Source organism: Tenrec ecaudatus, chromosome 5 (assembly GCF_050624435.1).
Source record: "Tenrec ecaudatus isolate mTenEca1 chromosome 5, mTenEca1.hap1, whole genome shotgun sequence".
NCBI classification, from domain to species: Eukaryota; Metazoa; Chordata; class Mammalia; order Afrosoricida; family Tenrecidae; genus Tenrec; species Tenrec ecaudatus.
In genome coordinates, this window is record NC_134534.1 from 133,667,429 (window position 1) to 133,687,876 (window position 20,448).

A 20,448-nucleotide genomic window follows, 5' to 3' on the forward strand; every position below is an offset into this window, starting at 1 on the left:
GCTATTGCCCATGCTGGGCTATTTTGTGTACACAAGCTGCAGAATTGCCTTTATTGACTTGTGGGAGGCCGCCACTCACACTGCGGAACGTTGTCCAAGCATCCCATGCATCTTGCGAATGCACAGTACGGAGTCCTCCTTCCTATCCCTCCGCCCTGCCTCTCACTCCGCATTTATTAGCAGACCCGATGTGTCACGCACTCTGTCAAGGAGCTGGGGATGGCATGAAGGGATTGCTCACTATTTCGCACACCATCCTGTTGTGATGGCTAATGTTAGGTTTCAGCTTGGATAGGTCATGGTTTTTAACTACTTGTTTGGACAAACATTAGGCTAGATGTTGCTATGAAAGCATTTAGATATGATTCACACTGATAGTTGACTTTAAGTAAGATGGATTGACCTCTATTTTGTGCGTAGTCTTCACTGGAGGCCTTAAGAGTACCAAAATACTTAGGTTTCCTGGAGGGACAAAGAAGACTCATGACTTGAAGTTTATAGCTTGTCACTTGGTTTTCAGATTTGGACTTGCCACCTCCCATGACTGTGCATCATTTCTTAAAATTAACCTCTCTCTCTCTCTCTCTGTCTCTCTCTCCCTCCCTCCCTCCCTCTCTCCACACACACACACACACGCACGCTCTGTATATAACACAATATAAATACACACACACATACCTATGCTTCAAGATGCTCATGGAAAAATTCCATCATCTTTCAATTCCATTTTTCTACAGACTCTCTGAAGACCTCTCACATATACTGTTGGTTTTGTCTCTGTGGAGACCCCTAGTTTACCTGTGCATTTAAAACTGGAGCTATTTATTTCTGGACTTGTGCTAAGCATAGCCGTTTTGCTCTTAACCACTTGCCTGGAGTTAGCTGAAAATGCCCTCAAGTTGGCGACCAGTCTGCCTCTTTGGAAATGCCTGTTTGAACGCCCCAAGTCTAACTTGCAGCCCCACCTGGCTCACTCCCTCGTGGGCCCCATCAGCGTTCCTGGAGTGTGCTGGCTGCCCCCAGCTCCCTCCACAGTCTCCTGCCCTCATTTTCCTTGTGTCCTCACTTCCTTTCATGTTTGTATTATATTTCATCTTTATCTTTTACTTTTGATGCTTCTATATAAACCAACTGTAGTACTTTGGGGAATATCTATAACTTGAAGATGAAAACAACATTAATACCTTCAGCCTGACGTCAAGTGTGTATCAGTGTGCGGAACCTGGAAAGCAGCAGCGGGTGTCTCCGGTTGCCAGGGAGAACCCAGGTGTGCCTAGGCTGAGCATCTGCCTTGCAGAGCATCGGGGCTTATTAGTGCCCAGTGACACACTGCTCATCTTTGAAGGCCTGGGCTGATTTAATCTCCACTTTTCATAGAGACATCTGTTGGTTCCACATTCGAGTTAAATTCAAATCAGAGTTCAGCATTTGGCATGGACTCGGAACGCGCTTTTAATTTGCTCTGTTTTGTCCAGTATACACCTGCTTGCTTCACATTTGGGGACTCTGATATTAGATGATCAATTAGTGAACACTTGCTCAAATTGAAACACTGGCCTGGAACTCAAAAGCAATTTGGCCCCAAACTGCCTTTCTAAGTGTCCTCCCCTGTTACTCTCCCAGCATCAGCCGAACTAAACGAACTGGTGTCTTCAGAACACACCCTGTGATTTCCACTCCTGCTGTCCTTCCTGCTATTAACTTTACCGAAGTTGAGAACAATAATGTACTATCATCCAGTCCATTGTGAGTCAGAGTGACCCTATAGGACAGAGTAGAACCGCTCCTCGGGGTTTCCAAGACTGTCCATCTTTACAGAAGTTGACAGCCCCATCTGCCTCCTAAAGAACTGTTGGTTTGAACTGCCTAACTTATAGCTAGCAAATTAAAGATGAACACACCATGTCACCAGGGATCAACTTGCATTTATTTATTGAGAACTTAAATGTCAGGTATTTTGTAAATCACTTTAATTGTTCCTTCCTTTAATTCTCCTGTGGACACTATAACGTAAGTATTATTACCATCATCCCATTCATTTCACAGGTGAAGAACTGAGAGCCGAAGCGTCAGTGATAGAGCTGGATCTGACCAAGACTGCTCTAGCCCATTCTACTATGCGTTGGGTTCTACATGTTGGCTACATCTTAGTACCACTTATAGAATGTTAAAATATGTATAATGACCCTGGATCCAATTAAATGAAATTATTGATATTGAAAAATATTCTTCCTGGGAAATTCCAGTGGGGAGCTGTGAATGAGATTTATTGTATTATTCAAATTTTCTAGCATGGGATATTTCCTTTTAGTCATGGGGACCCATAGAACAGGCCCTGTGGATTTCTGAGGTCATAAATCTTGACAGGAACAGAAAGTCTCATCTTCCTCTCTTGGAGCAAGTGGTGAGTTTGAACTGCTACCTGGCAGCCAGTCAGCAGCCCAACATGCAGCCCACTGTGCCACCAGGGCTCCTTATAGACATAGATGGGGCATTTATTGGAAAGGGATGGGTTTATACCAGCATGGAGGCTGGCAAGTCCCAAATCTGTGGACCAGCAGTAATCTGGAGCCTTCTCCTACATCACATAACAAAATATGCAGGTTAGATGACAGGCTGCTGGCTCACATTCCAAGAATGGAGTCCGGAGGATGACAAGGCACATGCTGGATCACGAGTGAGCTTTGCCAGAGCATTCATATACATGAGGTCATGTTTCCAGGAAACTCTTCTTTAATGTGATTGGCTGCTCACATAAGATCACAGCACCGAGGATGATGATATACGATCTGCCAAACCACGGAGAATCAGGATCTACTCAGTTTGACACATAAACTTAACCACCACAAGCCTCACAATAATTAGAATAGGGATCATGGCCTCTGGGTCACTCTATCTCAGATGCTCTGATTAGTTCATTGATTATAGACTATGTGGAATCAAAGAACCGTAACATAAAAGCTTAAGTTTATTTATGAGCGGTTATATCAAGTGCTTTAAAACATTTCCAATAGATTTTTTCCATGTAAGTATTCTTTTTTAATTGTGGAAAAACATATACAACGCATTCCCCAATTCAACAACTTCTAAATCTATAATTTGGTGCCTTCATTATATTCTTCGTTTTATATAATCATTGATACCCTTTTCCAAATTATTCCACCACCATTAACACAAACACAATTCTCCCTAAGCAAAAACTCTTCCACCTTCACCCATGGCCCAATTGATTTTTGTTAATAGAAATTATTTTGCGCTTTATGGAGCTTTAAAAATACCTGGATTTTGATTGGCTCTACCCAATAAAATTACTTAAGCTTTCCTCTGCTTTCCCCAGGGAGATTAATTAAGAGATGCAGCGGTGCATTGGCAAGGAACTGCCAGAGGGTCATGCTGGATACAGTAAAGGACAAGGAGAAACTGAGATCATTTCTAATGTCAGGTGGATCTTAGCCCAAAACACAGACTACCAAAATTATGCTTTGATGATGCCAAGACATTTGACTGTGTGGATCACAACAAACCATGGGAAGAGTGGGAGTTCCAGACCAGTTCATCATGCTCAGGCAGAGTGGTAGCTGTGTGAACAGAACAAGGCAATTACATGATTTAAAATCAGGAAAGGTGTGTATCAGGGTTGCATCCTCTCACCATACTTAAATTCAATTTCTATGCGGAACAAATAATCAAAAACACTGGATCATATGAAGAGGAATGTGACATCAGGATTGGAGGAGGCTTATGACCAAGCTATGATACGCAGCTGATATACATCCTTGCTTGCTGAAAGTGAGGAGGACTTGAAGCAGTTGTTAATGAAGATCAAGGATTTTCGTCTTCAGTGTGGATTGCAACTCAGCGTAAAGCAATCCTTCAGTCCTCACAATTGGACCATCATGACAGACAGAGAAAATATCGAAGTTGTCAAGGATTTTGTTTTGCTTGGATCCATAATCAATGCTCATGGGAGCAGCAATCAAGACGTCAAAAGATATATTGCATTTGAAAAATCTGTGGGACAAGACTGCTTTAATGTGTTGAAAGGCAAAGAGGTTACTTTGAGGATTTGGATGTGGCCGACCCAAGCCGTGGAATTTTCAGTCGCCTCGTATGAATGTGTAACTTGGACATCGACTAGAGAAGACTGCAGGAAAATGGATGCATGTGAATTGCAGTGCTGGCAAAGGACAAGGAAAACATCACGGATTGCCAAAACAACAAAGATCGGTTTTCGAAGAAGGACAGTCAGAGAGCTCCTTAGAGGCAAGGAGGCGAGACTTCTTTCACATACTTTGGCCACATTGCTGGAGAGACAGTTCCCTGGAGAGGGACAGCGTGCTTGGAAAAGTAGCAGAGCAGCGATGGCGAGAAAGACCTGCAACAAGACGGACTGCCACAGTGGCTGCCTCAATGGGCTCAACTACAAGGACAATTGTGAGGATGGCGCAGGGCCAGGCCTTCTTTCTCCAGTTGTATGTAGGATCGCTCCGGGGTGGAACCAACGCAATCTCGATGCAACTCACACCACCAGTGCTCCCCGCCTTACACACGTGTCCTCACATAATCCTCACAATCCCACTGTCGTGCCGTCTCCTTATAATCACTGTTTACAGATGTGGAAATGGAGGTGTGAGATCATAGAGTCAGAATGTACACAATCCGTCTGAGCCCACTACACAATTACAAAAGGCAAGAATTATTTCAGCTTTAGTGCTGATGTCGCACCGGACCCTGGGGTACATCGGTGAAGAAACATCCCGTTGTTGTCTAAGCAAAGAGAAGCAGCGTGGTCAGCAGTTTGAAACCACCAGCATCTCCTCGGGATTAAAACGGGGCTTTCTGCTCCAGTAAACAGTGACAGAATGAAGAATGAATGAAGAAGGCCAAAGAAGAATGAAGAGGGTTTGGTGCATTTAAATTATGGCCTTGGCAAAAAATTTTAAATATACCATGGATTTAAAGAATAAACAAAAACGTACACCTAGACTGTTTCTTAGAAGTGAGGATGGTGGGACTTCACTCGTGTATTTCATACATGTTATCAGGAGGGACCAGTGCTGGAGAAGGCAAATCGGCGTGTCAGTGAAAAAAAGGAAGAACCGTAAGGACATGGATTGGCCTTGTGGCTGCAGCAATGGGCTACGTTGAAATAGAGCTGCAAGTGAGAGACGATGTAGCACCAGGCAGTGTCATTGCACTGTGCATGGACTTGCCAGGGGTCAGAGGCAATGTGGCAGCATCGATCAACATCAGATGGTCACGAAAAGCACAAAACATGATGCGCCACACACAGGGCCTGGCACACAGCAACCCCTAAGGAATCACAAGCTTGCGACGTTAGCAGTTTTAAACCAGGACCCAAACTAGCGTTTCTTGTAGTTTAGAGACTACTGGCAGCTTGAGTGAAGGCTCAACCCCTCTAGTTTAGAGAAAGCAAACAAGGCAGACCAGAGAGAGTTTAGGACGAAGGACATAGCGTCCTTGAGGCGCAGCTGTGGTGAAAACACAAGTCCTCGGCTCCTGATGCTCCATGAGGCCAGTTGTCGGGAAATGTCTGCTCTTGGCTCCTGTGATCTCACTCTATCCTCACAGTCGCTTCTCTTTTTCTTTGAATGACTGTTGAGAAGGTTCAGGGTTCGTTTTCCCCAAAGAGCTGTGATGGGTACGGCTACTCAGCATAACATAAATCCGGGAGTAGGTACCCAAGGGGATCATCATTGGCTGTTTCTAAGTGGGCACACAGCTATTTCAAATGCCATGGAATGTCACCTTTCTTTGAATAGGTGGCTGATTAAACCACCCAATCGTTTTACTAGCTTAAGCAACCGGAGTTAGCCATCCATAAAATTTTATTCTTAATTTTTAAAATTATACCATAATAAAAACAGCAAATAAAAATGAGGACTATGGAAATTACTATCCATTTCATAAGTGAAATGGGTGGGTTGGGGCAACATCCTAGCTTGTTAGAGATCTTTTAGATATATGAGATTTCTTTACTATAATTACTTCTTATCTTTAGGAGCCCGTGACCTTCCTTTCAATTGTTGGAGTTTTTAAAGTATCATTGGGGTCATCTTTGTAGGGTGGAAGGCTAAGTACACCTCAAGATGTTGGGTTCTTGTTATTCCTGTGGAATAATTATGAATAATAAACATGCAGTGTGTTAATTACTGTTAATGAGGTTTTCTTTGGAAGGCAGCCAAAAGGACATAGGCAGAATGGGTTATGGCACAATGTACATAAAATGCTCTCTTGGATGGAGACTGGAAATATGGGTTGGCAGGTGGTGACATATCTTTCTGACATTAGTGGAAGATAAATAGTTGTTGCTCTAATGGGCCACCTTCCTCCCATTCATATTGTCCTTCCTTTCTCTCTTCCCCACGTCCCCTCCAGCTCACAGAATCTACATAGCTGGGGGAAGGGACAAAAACAAAAAAAATCAACTTTACATCTGAATCTGTGGATCAATTTTGAAGTTTAACATCAAATAATTTAGCCTACTTGAAGTCAAACAATCCATCATCTAGTATAGAAGCAACAAGCCCACATGGGAGAAGCACACCAGCCTGTGTGATCATGAGGTGTCAACAGGATTGGGTAATAGGCATTGGAAGACCCAACTAAGCAGACAAAAAAAACATATTGTTGAAAATGAGGCAGGTGGGAAGAGAGACCCCCAAACTCACCTGTAGACCATGGGACATCCCCTCACAGAAGGGTCACAAGGAAGGGACGAGTCAACCAGGGCGCAGTGTAGCACCTATGAAACACTCAACATTCCTCTGGTTCATTGAGGCTTCCTTAGCCCCCACTATCATGATCCCAGTCCTGCCTTTCACTGCAGGGTAGACTGGAGTATGTGCACAGGTACAGATAAGATATAGAGCTCACAACACATGGAATCCAGAACAGGAATGGGAGTAGTGATACCAGGAGGAAAGGGGGAAGGTGAGGAGAGCAGGGGAGGAAGGGGGAACTGATCTCAATGATTGACACATAACCATCAGCTCTCACTGAACAACAGAAACCTGGGAGAAGGGAGACAGCAGTCGGTGTAAGATATGAAAATTATAATAATTTATAATTTATCAAGGGGTCACCAGGGTCGGGGTAGGAGAGAGAGGTGGAAAAGAGGAACTGACACCAAGGGCTCAATAGAAAGTAAATGCTTAGAAAATGATGATGGCAACATATGTACAAATATGCTAGATACAACTGATGTATGGATTGTTATAAGAGCTGTAATTGCCCCCAAGAAAATGATTTTTTAATAATAACAATAAATAGAATTTGGTCTATGTTCTCTGGTTAGCAACTGATACTAGGATGCTTGGAGTAGAGATAGCTCTCTGGAATTTAAAAGAAACCATGAGTGGTTGGAGGAACATATTATTATTTTCAAAATCTTCTTTATCTCTATAAGTTTCTATACATGCCCTGACGGGAATGGATAGAAGCTGGAGTGCTCCTTTAGATGAAGTTATCAGACTCTTCTACACAGAACTATACTCATATGTTCAGCAGATTCAAGTGCTGGTGTAGAAGGAGAGGGCTATCGATTTTCCTGGAAGTGCAAAATAATTCACAAGCTTCACTCATTATTCATATGGACAAAACATTAATAACACAGGACCGTGAAACGCATTTTATCTAGGCTGGAGCTTGGCTAGAGGGATGAGGAACTGACTTCTTAGATTTAGAACAACATTTTTTGTTGTTTTCTTTCTCTCTCTCTCTTTTTTTTAAAGTAAGAATTGATTAAAAGTGTGCTTCTGTCAGACAAGAACCGATCTCTGAGAACACCTGAGCTTTTTAGAGATAATTAAAAACCAATGATGCTGAGGCTACTTAGAGAAATTCCTTGTTGCTAAATTCAGAGTTATGTGTGACCAAGTTCATGACAGCTAGAAAACTGATACAAATTTGGGGTGTGCCACAAATCTCTCTTACACACACACACACACACACATGCACACACACACACACACAGGTATTTCAATAGCTCCAAGTATGTAAAACATGAGGGGCAGTAGTGACACACTGGTTGGAGGGCTAGACTGTGAACACAAAGGTTAGGGACCTTGGAAATGAAGGGGCTGTTCTATTTGGTCCTTCAAGGTTGCTATGAGTCAGATCCTACTATGGCAATGAATGGCTTTTGGAATTGTGTACTAAATATGAGGGGACTGCACAAATTTCTGGAAAATGGAATTGAAAGATAACGGAATTTTTCCATGAACTTTTTGAAGTGCCCTCATCTGCTTTCATATATAATTTTCCCCACTGCAGTGGTTTAGATATTGGAATATTTCTTAGAGGATAACTAGATTCCTGAACTGCAAATGTGTTAGAAAGGTATGTCTAAGAATAGTGTCTGAATAAGATTGCTGCTTGCAGTTACAATCCACTCATAATTTGTATTCTGTCCCAAACATCATTACAAAAGTTTGTTTTTGCCTTCCCCTTTTGGTGAGATAATTAGAGAAAAGTAAAGAAAAACTAATCAGTTTGTAAGCTGCTTATCATTGAGTTGACATAAGTGTAATTTTTCTCTCCTCCCTTTTTATTGCTGGCCATCATTGAACTTTCCATCTCTGCCTTGTTGATGGGTAAAGCATTGAGTGTTCAATTTACGTATCCTCAACTGAGTGATGGGGAGCGTTTTTGGTCTATGGTCAATAGCCCTTTTTTGCTATCTTTCAGTGAACTGTTTACTTACCATATCTATATATATTTAAAATATATATAAGTTCAGACTATTTATGTAATATCACACTGTTTCACTTCCAGTGTTTTAGAGGCTTGTTTGTGCATAGATGTTTGTGCATAGATATTTTCTGGGAAGATACATAGAAATCTGATAACAGTTGCTCTTTTTGGCATTTGGGATATGGAGAGGATTGAACAAAACAGGAGGAAAGGGGGAATTATTTTGATTTTTATCTTTCATTGTTGTTGGAGTGTATATGGATTTCTATTTTTCATCAAGTGGTACATATTAGCTTTAAGATAAAAACACCTTTTCCAACAAATTAATTTGCTAACAAACTTGAGCGTTGTAAGGCAGTGACTATGGAAGGTAGGTGTTAACATTTTCATCTTAAGGATTAGGCAGAGAACTGCAATCTGTCCCACCCACCGGAAGTCCTACGGAGTACTTCGGTGCTATACATGGTTAACAGGCTCAGCTGCCAGCTTAAAGGCAAGAGGTTCAAGTCCACCCAGTGGCACTTCAAAAGAAGGCCTGATGATTTAATTCAAACAACAACAAATCCCAGACATTAAAATCCTATAGAGCCTAGTTCTATACTGACACACTTGGAAGTCGCCATGTGTCAGAAGCAAGTCAACAGTAACTGAGGTAGTGAGTGGCTCCTACAAGAACTAAGGAGTAGCTGTCCTACGCACAGGCTCCTAAAGGTCACTGGTCCCACACTCCACCAACCTGCAGACCAGGTCTGAGGATGGTTTCTGCTAGTGAACTGCCCATTTGAAACTGCTGCTCTACACTAAATAATAATAATAATAATAACTTCCATTCTTAAAGATACCTGAAGGGGTCTCTAAATACTAATTCCTCTTTTCTTTATTCTGAGACAGATAAACGTGCCTCCCATCCCATTTGTACTTCTTTCCTGTCCTTTCTCTGACAAAGGCATGACTTGCCTACCCAGGCAGGTATAGGTGCCCAGAAAGGAAACATGGTGTTTCAAAGGGAAATTTATATACAATCCGAAATTATGGCTGAAAAAAGGCCACAGTTTTACCATGGCTCGCTAGAAGATTCTTTTAAAATGAGAACAGTTGCAATTGTGACTCAGAGCTCTCCCTCAGAAAAACCCTAATGAAGCCAAACGAGTTCGGATCCCATTAACCAAGCTGAAGCCCATAAACCAAGTCTCAAACAGCGTTGTTAATGAAGGGACCACAGACCACTGCTGCAGCGAGCATCCCTGACCCACCACGGCAATTCATTATCTTGGTCCTTCATTGTGTGGGGCTGACAAGTAATAAATGGTGGAACCAAAGTAGGTCATCTTTTCCATCCCCCAAACCGTTTATATTTGTGAATAAAAATAAGGGCTTTGGCTTTTTCATTATTGTTTGCTCACGAAGGTCTCTAGATGATTTCCACACTAGACCTGTCACTGAGGTAATATAGATCTCATCGTTACTGGAACACGCTGGGTAGTGTTTGGTCAGCTTTGGTATCGGAATTTTTAGTGAACTTAGTAGAACTAAAAGCCATTCCTGGGAGCAGGGAGGGGATGGAATAGAAGCCATCAAATCAATAGTAGTTTGATCAACACTCTGTCTCCTGGAATATTGGGGCTGCAGAATGTGAATCACATATGCACTAAAGGAGACCATGACCAAAAGGCTTCAGGAAGCCTGGCTTAAAGTTCGAGGACTTTGTACAAAGGACAGCTCGGCTCCTCTGTGGTGTTATATTTCGAAAGTCTACAAAGGGTCAATTATTTCTGGTATTTTCCCTACTTATTTCACTTGATTCCTTGGACAACTATTGGAGAGTTCAAATTTCCTTCCATTTTCAGATATTTTCAATACCAGGACTTTCTTTGGAGAATATGATGGTATATGATCCAAAAAATTATTACGTGTTTTCTAATGGAGGAAGCTGTAGAAGAAATTTTTGCTGAGATTGTGCTTCTGCAATTTTAAATCAGGCAATTTGAAAAATGACTGTTAATTTTTAATTCTGTCAAATAAATGTTATTTTATACTTTTTGTAACATGTAACAAAAGCAAAACTATAAACTTCAAGATTGAAAATAAGCAGTAATTTGGAAAAAATGAATCAAATCGATACCTTTTGTTTTAATATCTCTCCTAAGTGTCAATTGATTTTTTTCCTCTTTCTTTCTCTCTGATTCTCTCCTTCCCACATCCTCTTTGTGTGTCTCCTTCCCTGTCAGTCTGACTGTCTCTCTGTAAATCTCTTTTCTGTCCCTTTATTCTCATCTTGGAAGCACATTATAATAAGCCAGAAGCAACGCGTTCTGTTATAGTGTGATTTTTCTTCTTTCACAGCTATTACTGAGAGTGTATGTCTATTTTGTCATTATATTAATTGTGTACTAGCAGTTTAAAAACAATGAGATTTCCATAGCTAGGAGAGCTAGCAAGGTCTGTGATGTAATCAGGCCTCTCCTTGTTTCCTCCAATTGGTGATCTGGTTTGAGAAAAATGAGAGTATTGAGTCAAAATTACTAATAATTGCAGCCATTGAAATGGTCATGTTTATATTGAGTCACAATGAAGGGCATATGAACTTATCATAGATTTTTTTCTAAATGGGCCATGCTAAAAACCCAGTCCATTTAAGAATTCCTGTCCACAAACTAACTAGTAGTTTAAACAATTTATCCCCCAACATTTCTACCACCCTCCTGCGCAGGGAACCTTGAGCTGCTAACTGCAAGGTTATTGGTTCAAACCCATCAGCTGCTCCTCAGAGAAAATGAAGAGGCTATGTGCTCCCTGAATAAATGTATATCCTCGGAACCCTGTGGAGGGTCGCTTTGTGCCCCAATCCACTCGTCGCAGTGAGCTCAGTTTAAACTCACTGCCATCAAGCAGATTAGGACACACAGTGACAGTACAGGGCAGAGTAGAACTGCCCTTTCGGGTTTCTGATGCTAGAAATCTTTAGGGGGGCCGGAAATCCTCATGTTTCTCCTACAAAGCAGCTGGTAGATTTGAACTGCTCACTTTGTGGGTAGCAATGCAACAGCATCACCAGGACTCCTAAGACATAAATTACATGAGAATAAAAGTGGAGCACAATGCGTGCACGTTTTTCCAGGAGACAGGCGTTTGGTCCCCCTCATGCCTTCATCGATGAAGTTTCAATCATTCTGTACAACCGAACGCATTGCTTATATAATAGTTTCTACTTTCTGACAGGGATAACCAATCATCTCTCAGGGTGAGTGGGGGTGGGGTGGGCGTGTACTGCCTGCCCCACTGGATCCTTCCTGAAGGATCCACGTAAGTGCGCTTTCTAGGCTGTAGCGTATGACCTGTGTCTGTGCCACATACTTGATCGCATATGTTTACTGAATGGTGAGACAGACAGCCTACACTGGCTTCCTGGCTGCCACTCACAGGCTGCACGATGTTGAACCTATCAAATTACTTTGCTTCCATTTCCTGATCAGTTCAATCGAAAACAATTAAGGATTCAGGATTAAAAACAGGAGAACCCCGGTACTCGACCGCATCAGCGCTCGACATAATCGAATTTTGACCCGAAATGTCTGGAAACTTTTGCATCGGAGCTCAAACAAAGCATCAGAATCAGCCCCAACGCACAGATTTTTGTCAACTAAAGCAGCTCTTGTTCGCACGGGTTATTTGTCAACAAAAGCAGTTCGTGTTTCAGTCACTCCGCGTTAGTTGGCGTTGTTAGTACGTGTCGTTTAAACTTTTTGTGGCTGTGTGCCAAACATTTTGCTTTAATTTTCTTAGTTTTTGTGGCTCTTTGTACTGCTTTTAGATTATAAACATGTATCCTAAAAAAGTGCTTTTCGATAAGAATCTTCATGATAAGGAACTGGTTAACCATATAATTGATATTCTTGATGATAATTTAGTAAACCCTTTTATAAAACAGTTAAGGAAACACCAAAAGCAGACCACATTTGACAGATTTATTTTTTAGTTTTTTATTTTTTCAGAGAAAGCCAGCCAGGTCCTAGTGGAAAAAGGCAAAATTGGAAAACACTGAAAAGCAGCTGCCATTTGATTTTATGGACGGGAATTCCCCTTCCAAACACCGACACTCAGCGCATCCCTCCTCTCCACATTCGTGCCCACAGATCCAGATCCCCATCAAGCTCAAGGTAGGGGCCAGACTGTAGTTGCTAAAAACTTTTTAAATGTTGTATTTCTTATTTAAATTATATTATTTTACTCTGAATTATTTACTTTGAAATTTCTGTGTGATGCTTTGTAAAAGACGGCATGGCTATGGTAAAAACTTGATGGTCAAGAACGGATTAATCCGTTTTCAGTTATTTATTATCAGAAAAAATTAATTTGGGACTCAGCCACATCGCATCTCAACACACATTCTAGAATGGATTAGTGTTGAGGTCTAGGGTTCTACTGTAAATGAAAAGTTATAAAATATTTACATGAATATCTCGTATATGGCAAGCCTTCAAAATGTCATCAATCATATTTTAACATTAATTGTATTACATTATTCTTAAACCGGTGAGACTGGGATTAATTTTTATGCTACACAGGTCACAACACTCAAAACCCAAGTTCGTTGCCATTGAGTGAAGTCTGACACGCAGCCACACCAGAGGAAAGAGGAGCACTGCCCCATGGGTCTCCCAGACTGTCACTCTTTTGGGGAGTAGAAAGCCCAGTCTTTCTCCCATTAAGTGGTTGGTTAGGTCACACTGTAACCTTGTAGTTAGCGGCCCCATGCATAACCACTATGTTACCAGGGCTCCTCAAGCCTCCTGTAAATTTAATTTTGTTTGATTTATGTCACCTGCTTAGAACAATTCTCCCTTAAATAATCAATTGTGTTTTGAATCATCATCCTCTTTTTTATGAATCTTTATTTGACTTTAACTTTCATCCCTGAAAAGTAATTTGAAATTACTGTATGTTTGCTTATTATGTAGTTTTAGTTCATCTCAACCAAACATATTGAATAGGATGGCCTCCCATTTTAGGCAGTAGAATAAGCAATAAAACACACAGGATGCACATTGTAAATTGAACAACTTATACACACTCCTAAATAGTGCTAGGCACGAGTTCAAGGGTATAATCATCTACTAAAATAAATTCCAAGCATTTGAAAACGGTACCACATACTATATGAGACATTATACTTCTGAGGAAGTTGATAAAATTATACCCACAAATGGTCACATTTTGAATAATTTGGCCTCCTATTTGAACCACGGAACAATGCAATATGTGCTTCCTTTTAAAACGCATTGCTGTTCGTCTGTTTTTGAAAACACTGGAGAAGGCAACTGACCTGCAATTTTAAAGGTGAACAAATGACAGCAATCCGAGCAGCTGCCATGGGAAAGGCATCATTTGTTTAGGACAGATGCAGTGTGTGCATTGTCGGCAGCTGCTGGGCGAAGGAAAGATGGTTTCTCTGCACTCGGGGAACTGCAGGGAAATGCACAAGACTTTGTAAAGGTTTTCAAGTGGATATATTAGCTAAATAAAATAAAAAAGAAAAATATGGACAAATGAGCTAACTATATAGAGATTCTCTAAAATCATATGAAGCTATCAACAATGGTGTTGTTGGAAGAATACATGTTAACTTGGGAGATGTATATCATATCAGGCAAAAAAGTCACAAGGCAATAGTGAAGCATTTTCTTCAAGAAAAGACCTTTGGGATGCATGTGCTAATTAACTCTGGAAAAAAACGAGAGGAAGGAGTACTGGTGGCATAGAGGTCACGCGTTGAGCTACTAACTGCGAGGGCAGCAGTGAAACAACCAGCCGGCTCTCCTCACAGGGGCAGTTCTACTCTGTCCCACAGGGTCTCTCTGAGTTGGCATTAAAGTGCTATCTTAAAAGGAATAATAATTTCTGAGAGATGTTATGGATGTTTAAGATGTAGATGTATGTTTGTAGTTTTCAAAATTCCCATAATGAGCGTACATTCCTGATGATGATTTATCTGTATAAGTGAGATCCAGTATCATTAGTTGGAAGTGGTTCCAAGAAAAGAAATTGGCACGATGGAGCAAGATGGTGGCCAAGGAGCACACACAGAAGGGACTCAGCAGTGCAGAAGGGACTCAGGCCAGTGCAGAGGGGCCATGGAGAGGGATATCCACACTTCTGGACCACAGGTATCTCAGTAGAAAGCATTCACCCTTCTGACCAGTTTGCAGTCATCATAGGAGCAGGAGCAGACCACACACCAGGACCTCGCGCAAACACCACAGAGGCAGTAGACTCGAACCCGAGGCACTGCCTGCTGCATGTGCACAATTCCATAAGTGATGACAGCCTACCCAGAAGCCTTTACCTCAGACTCCATGTTTGAACACCTGCTGTACCTGCAACCAGTCACCATCACCCTAATTGATGGAATGCTCCACGTCTGTTCATGAATGGGAGAGCGGAGGGTGAGTGGGTTGGAAAGGGGGAACTGATTACAAGGATCCACATGTGACCTCCTCCCTGCGAGATGGACGGCAGAGAAGGGGGGGAAGGGAGACTCTGGATAGGGCAAGATATGACAAAATAACAATCTGTGGATTATCAAGGGCTCATGAGGGAGGGGGAAGCGGGGAGGGAGGGGAAAAAAAAGAGGACCTGATGCAGAGTGCTTAAGTGGAGAGCAAATGCTTTGAGAATGATTGGGGCAGGGAATATGCGGATGTGCTTTATACAATTGATGTATGTATATGTATGGATTGTGATAAGAGTTGTATGAGCCCCTAGTAAAATGTAAAAAAAGAAAGAAAATGATTAGGGCAAAGAATGTACACATGTGCTTTATACAATTGATATATGTATATGCATGGGTTGTGATAAGAGTTGTATGAGCCCCTAATAAAATGTTTTTAAAAAATTAAGAAGAGAAAAGAAGGTGGCTAGGATGTTATGTCATTAATTAACAGGAAGCAAGACTGTGCCACAATCTATCTCTTTAAATATTATCAAGCTTTTTATAAGCTAGGAAACAGCATCATTTAGTAAGCACTTGATGGGAACAAGACTCTGTGAAAACACATTATACACACGAGTTCCTTAATTCTCACCATGGGTTTATAAAATTGAAACAATTATTATTCCCATTTTACAGATGAGGAAATAAGTTCAGCAAGCAATTATGTCCAAGGTCATTGTATTGGTAATTGGTCCAGCTCAGAATGAACTCCAGTCTAAAGGATTTCATCATAAACAACTGTAACACGTACACTGGTGTGGTTCATATCTATCTACACTCCAGGTTTACTTTGTATCTAGAGACCTAGGCCTCATCAACAATTTGGATAACAGCAACGCACAGGATTACACACACATGCCAACGGATTCAGGATTCTGAACAAGTGAAATGCCAAGAAAAAGATGAACTAACGTCTTCAGACTAAAGAATACTCTATATACAGAGTTGACTTTTTCTTGGAAGGTTTGTAATCCTCTCATCTGCAAACCTTAAAGTGTTCAGATTTCCCAAAGTCAAACAACTTTGTTCCGAGTGACAAAATACTACCATTATGTGGTTTAACTTCTCAGAAACACTAGGGGCCAGAAGCCATTTCCACCTCTGCCTGTGTGCCTTGCATCCAAATCCCGAAGGCAGTTCTACTTCTAGATCATTAGACATAATAAAAATCAACTGGAAACAAAATGGAGATTTATCGTTAATAACCTCAATGCTCTCGTTGGCAAAGAACATGAGAAACCATCATGGTTTTATAATGGTTATTTGCTTCTAGAGCCAACAGTTTCCTCCTATAAGAAGGGCAAAACAAAACAACTTTATTAGTCTAGCCTCTGGCCTTTCCCTGCGCAGAGAGTGCAGACTGCCATGTAGAACAGGCACACCAGGTAGGGGGCTTCAGCAGCCACACTGTTGACATTCGTTATAACCAAGTTCGGCTGGGGGAGCTGTCCTGAGCAAGGCAGGCTGCTTAGCCGCCGCATCCCTGGCTGCACACACAAGATACTCGCAGTATTTCCCAGTGTGACAACTGAAAATCCTCTCGGACACTGCCAGATACAGCCCAGGGGTGTGCAACAGAAACTGCCCCATTTGAGCACCACTGACCAGAGTGCATTCTCTTACTGGCTTCTCTTTCAAATCCTTTTCAAAATCGGCCACCTTCCCATTGTGTAGAATGGAGAGCTGATCCACGTGCTCTTGCCCTACTGGATGAGTTTCATTTGCAGAAACAAAAATGTCACACGGGCAAGAGAGGCATGCTGGGTTTTGCCAAAAACTGGTGCACTGAGATGCTTGCGAGAGCAGGTGCTTTGTCATGGTAGCAAAAGTAGTCCCCATGTGCCACCAATCAGGCCTTTTTTTGTCGCCCGCTCTTACACAATCTTTTCAGAATCTCTAGATAGAAAGCTTGATTCACAGTCGGACCTGGTGGAAGAAACTCCACATGCATTACAAGGCAACATTTTCATCCGTTCAGGAAGTTGACAAATGTCCGGAATGAGGTTTGTCATCAATCGACGTTTCACCTTTTTTGCAATGAGAAAGCCACTTGCACATGTGTGTGTTTCCCATAGCGCTGCCTTTGCAAGCCCCCAGGCAGGAGACACATGTCATAGCCAAATGCAGTTCTCTTAAATTAACCATCACAAAAAACGAGGTTTGAGTGAAATGGCTTTTACCTAAAATTTCACTGTGAATTTTAGAGAACCTTCCCCGGTGACGCCACTGGGTGCATTAACTCAGAGTGAGTTGTTTCATGCGTGCTTAGTGGGAAAAATGCTTACTACAAAAGCTCCCCTCTGCCCAGGGCAATTCCAGTTGTTTGGGGGTAGCCCCTTGTATGTAATCCTTTTAAAACTTACTCACTCTTACAGAGTAGCACATGAAAATTTTTTCAAAAGATGGGAACCAACAGGTGGTTTTAGAGCAAATGAAACTGGGTTTAATAGTCAAGTTTTTAGTAAAGAGCCACAGGAATATGGGAAAATTACTTTCTTATTCTAAGCATCAATTTCTTCATTTTGAAAATGGAGATGAGAGTCCATTTACCTGTGAAAATGACCCTTAATGATCCCTGCCTCCTTACATTCCAACCCTTGTAGTCCCCTGACATAATGACTGACTAATTTGCATAACCAATAGGATGTTGTGGAATAATAAAGTGTAACTTGGAGAATAGGTCACACAAGACACCATGTCTTCTGGATTCCTCCTTTGGATCACTAGGGGAGATAGCTGTCCTGTGGTGAGGACAGCATGGTCCTATGGAGAGGTCCACTTAGTAAGGAACTGAGGTCACCAGCCAATAGCCATGTGAGTGAGTCACCTTAAAACAACCTTGTAGCACAGTTATGCAGGACAAATTAGGCCCTCCCACCATTTATCTCTGAGCTTTTTATACTGTAGAAGCAGGTCGTGTGCTGCTGTGACACCAGAAGTGATACCACTGGGATCTCAAAGACCTGTAAGATCACGATGATAGGCAGGTGACAGAGGGATAGTCAAGACGTAGTAGGAAAAATGGCCTGGCAATCAACTTCCCAATATAACCCACTACAGATCTTATGGATTGCAAGAGAAGCCTGTCTGATACACTGCTGACAGACAAACCCTCTCGATTGGAAGGTTCTACCCACGACCTGCAACATACAATAATGCCATTATACCAGTGACCATGGAGATGAAGCAGGCCTGGACAATACAACATGTCATTTTGCTCCATGGAACACCTCTAGGAATCAAAGGTGATAGCCGCTAACAGAGGCTAAGCCTTCAGATCTTAACCAGAACCACATGAAATATCCCCGGACCAGTTAAGCTACATTTCTGCAATTGCAAGACTATGTTTGTTGCTTTAAGCAGCTAAATTTTGAGGTGTTATGCAGCCATAGATAACTGATGCATTGCCTTCTAGGGTTTCAGGAGCCTTAAATGGAGTATTTAATGAGAATGGTTTACATAGTTTACTTGGCATATGGCAAGTACTCTAGGCAATTCTATTTGTTCCTGAATATAGGAGTATCTCAAGGATCTAGAACAGTGCTTGGCATATATTGTGCTTAAAGGTTAGAACATAAGCTGTTGTCTCCTTTACTATCATCATCATCATCATCATCATCATCATCATCATCATCATCACATACAGTCTGCCTAATGGAACGTGAGCCCTCCAGGTCAGAAGGCAGTAGACAAGGACAGCATCAATGGACCAGTCATACCAATGACCATGACGACAAAGCAGAAGGGCAACCTCTCATTGCTGTGTACACGATTTCCCTGAGTCGAAGCGGACAGCAACTAAACAAGCATTAAACCTTCAGGTCTTGGCCATGGCCATATGAGAGGTCCTGAACCAGGCCAGGTAAATGTCTCACCCACAAACCCTGCATATTTATGCTTACCGCTTTGTAACTATTTTAATAAACTATGCAAGGGATTGGAAACCTCTCATTTCTTGATTTGATAAAGTAAACCAAAAGCACTTTGGCTTAATCTTTTCTAAAAAGACAGCGAGAAAAATAGGCAAAATTGAGCTGATCTGACAATCCATGCGCAGAGAATAAAGAATCCAAGCTCTTTACTGACAGTAACATAGCCGTCCGCTATCTTGAGCCATATTTAGATGAAACGAGAAAGCGTATCAAGCATGGTGAATATCACATGGACACCTACAGAGAGAGTCCCGACGAGCCCCTTACCGTCAACACAGGAAGGTCGGTTTCTGGTTGTTCCGGCCACTTTCCCGGGTAAACAGGAGCACTTTACTGTTTGCGACCGCTCCTCAATGCGATTCTTATTACAACATCTGTGTGCGGCTATCACTTCACACGTCCCTCCTTCTGGTGAGAGAGAAAGAGAAGGGACATGGTTGAGAACTCACTCGGCAACCATTCCAAATATCAGAGCAGGCCTGTGGGAGTTGGGGCGGCCGTGGAGCAAGGGGAAGGGACAGAAATGACCATTTGTTTCTGTAGAGGAAAGTTACTAAGAGCTTCTCTCGCCCACTGATGGATAATCTTGAGAAAGATCGGCATTACAGTACTAGACTTTAAATGCCACCAGAAAACCACCCAGGAAGAGCCCTCAAGAGGCGACAGATGTGGGATGGCTGTATCGAGACACAGGAGAGCACAGAATGAAGAAGCTTCATGATTTAGGTGCATTCTATTTGGGGAGCTCTGGCCTATATTATCTTTGCATTTAAGATGCTCTGCGCTCCCACTCATGATAAGGAAGATGCTCGGGTGACGGGGAATTTCCGGAGCAGAGAAAAATTGCCTGATGCAGCGTTTCTGCTGCTGCCCACTCTCCAGGGCCCGAATCATAAATCTGGCCTGGGAGTTCTTTTCCAGAGTGGCTTTCCCCAAACCCAGATCTTAGCCACATAACCATAACGGGGTCACCAGAGAAAATGGGTATGGGCTTTAAAGGGGGCCTGAAATGGCAGCTTTCGGCACCCATCTGGCTTCATCGACTGGTTCTAGCATGTCCCTGCATCCAGCAAGGTTCGTTGGCAACCTAGTGCATAGCACACGCTGCTAGGATCTGAACAAGGGCCCCTGGACTGTCTAAAGTACCATCGGTGAACTACCAGGTCTTGTGGACCTGCAGGGTATCAGTTAAGTGTGCTCTCCAGGGACACAAAAGACACCCTCACGTGACCAGCAAATGGGGGTGGGGATTAACTCTCCCATCATCAAGGTTTGAGTTCAGGAAGAACCTTTGCATTTCACAGGACTAGG

At 42.2% G+C, this 20,448-nt stretch overlaps 1 protein-coding gene across 1 annotated transcript in view; it reads right to left on the reverse strand.

The window, feature by feature from the left end:
* Positions 1 to 20,448, reverse strand: part of TAFA1 (TAFA chemokine like family member 1) — a 198,333-nt gene that overhangs the window by 133,022 nt on the left and 44,863 nt on the right. Inside the window, exon 3 of the mRNA XM_075550881.1 lies at positions 19,405 to 19,545. Within this exon, the coding sequence (XP_075406996.1) occupies positions 19,405 to 19,545 (141 nt within the window). The remainder of the gene's footprint in view (positions 1 to 19,404; positions 19,546 to 20,448) is intronic.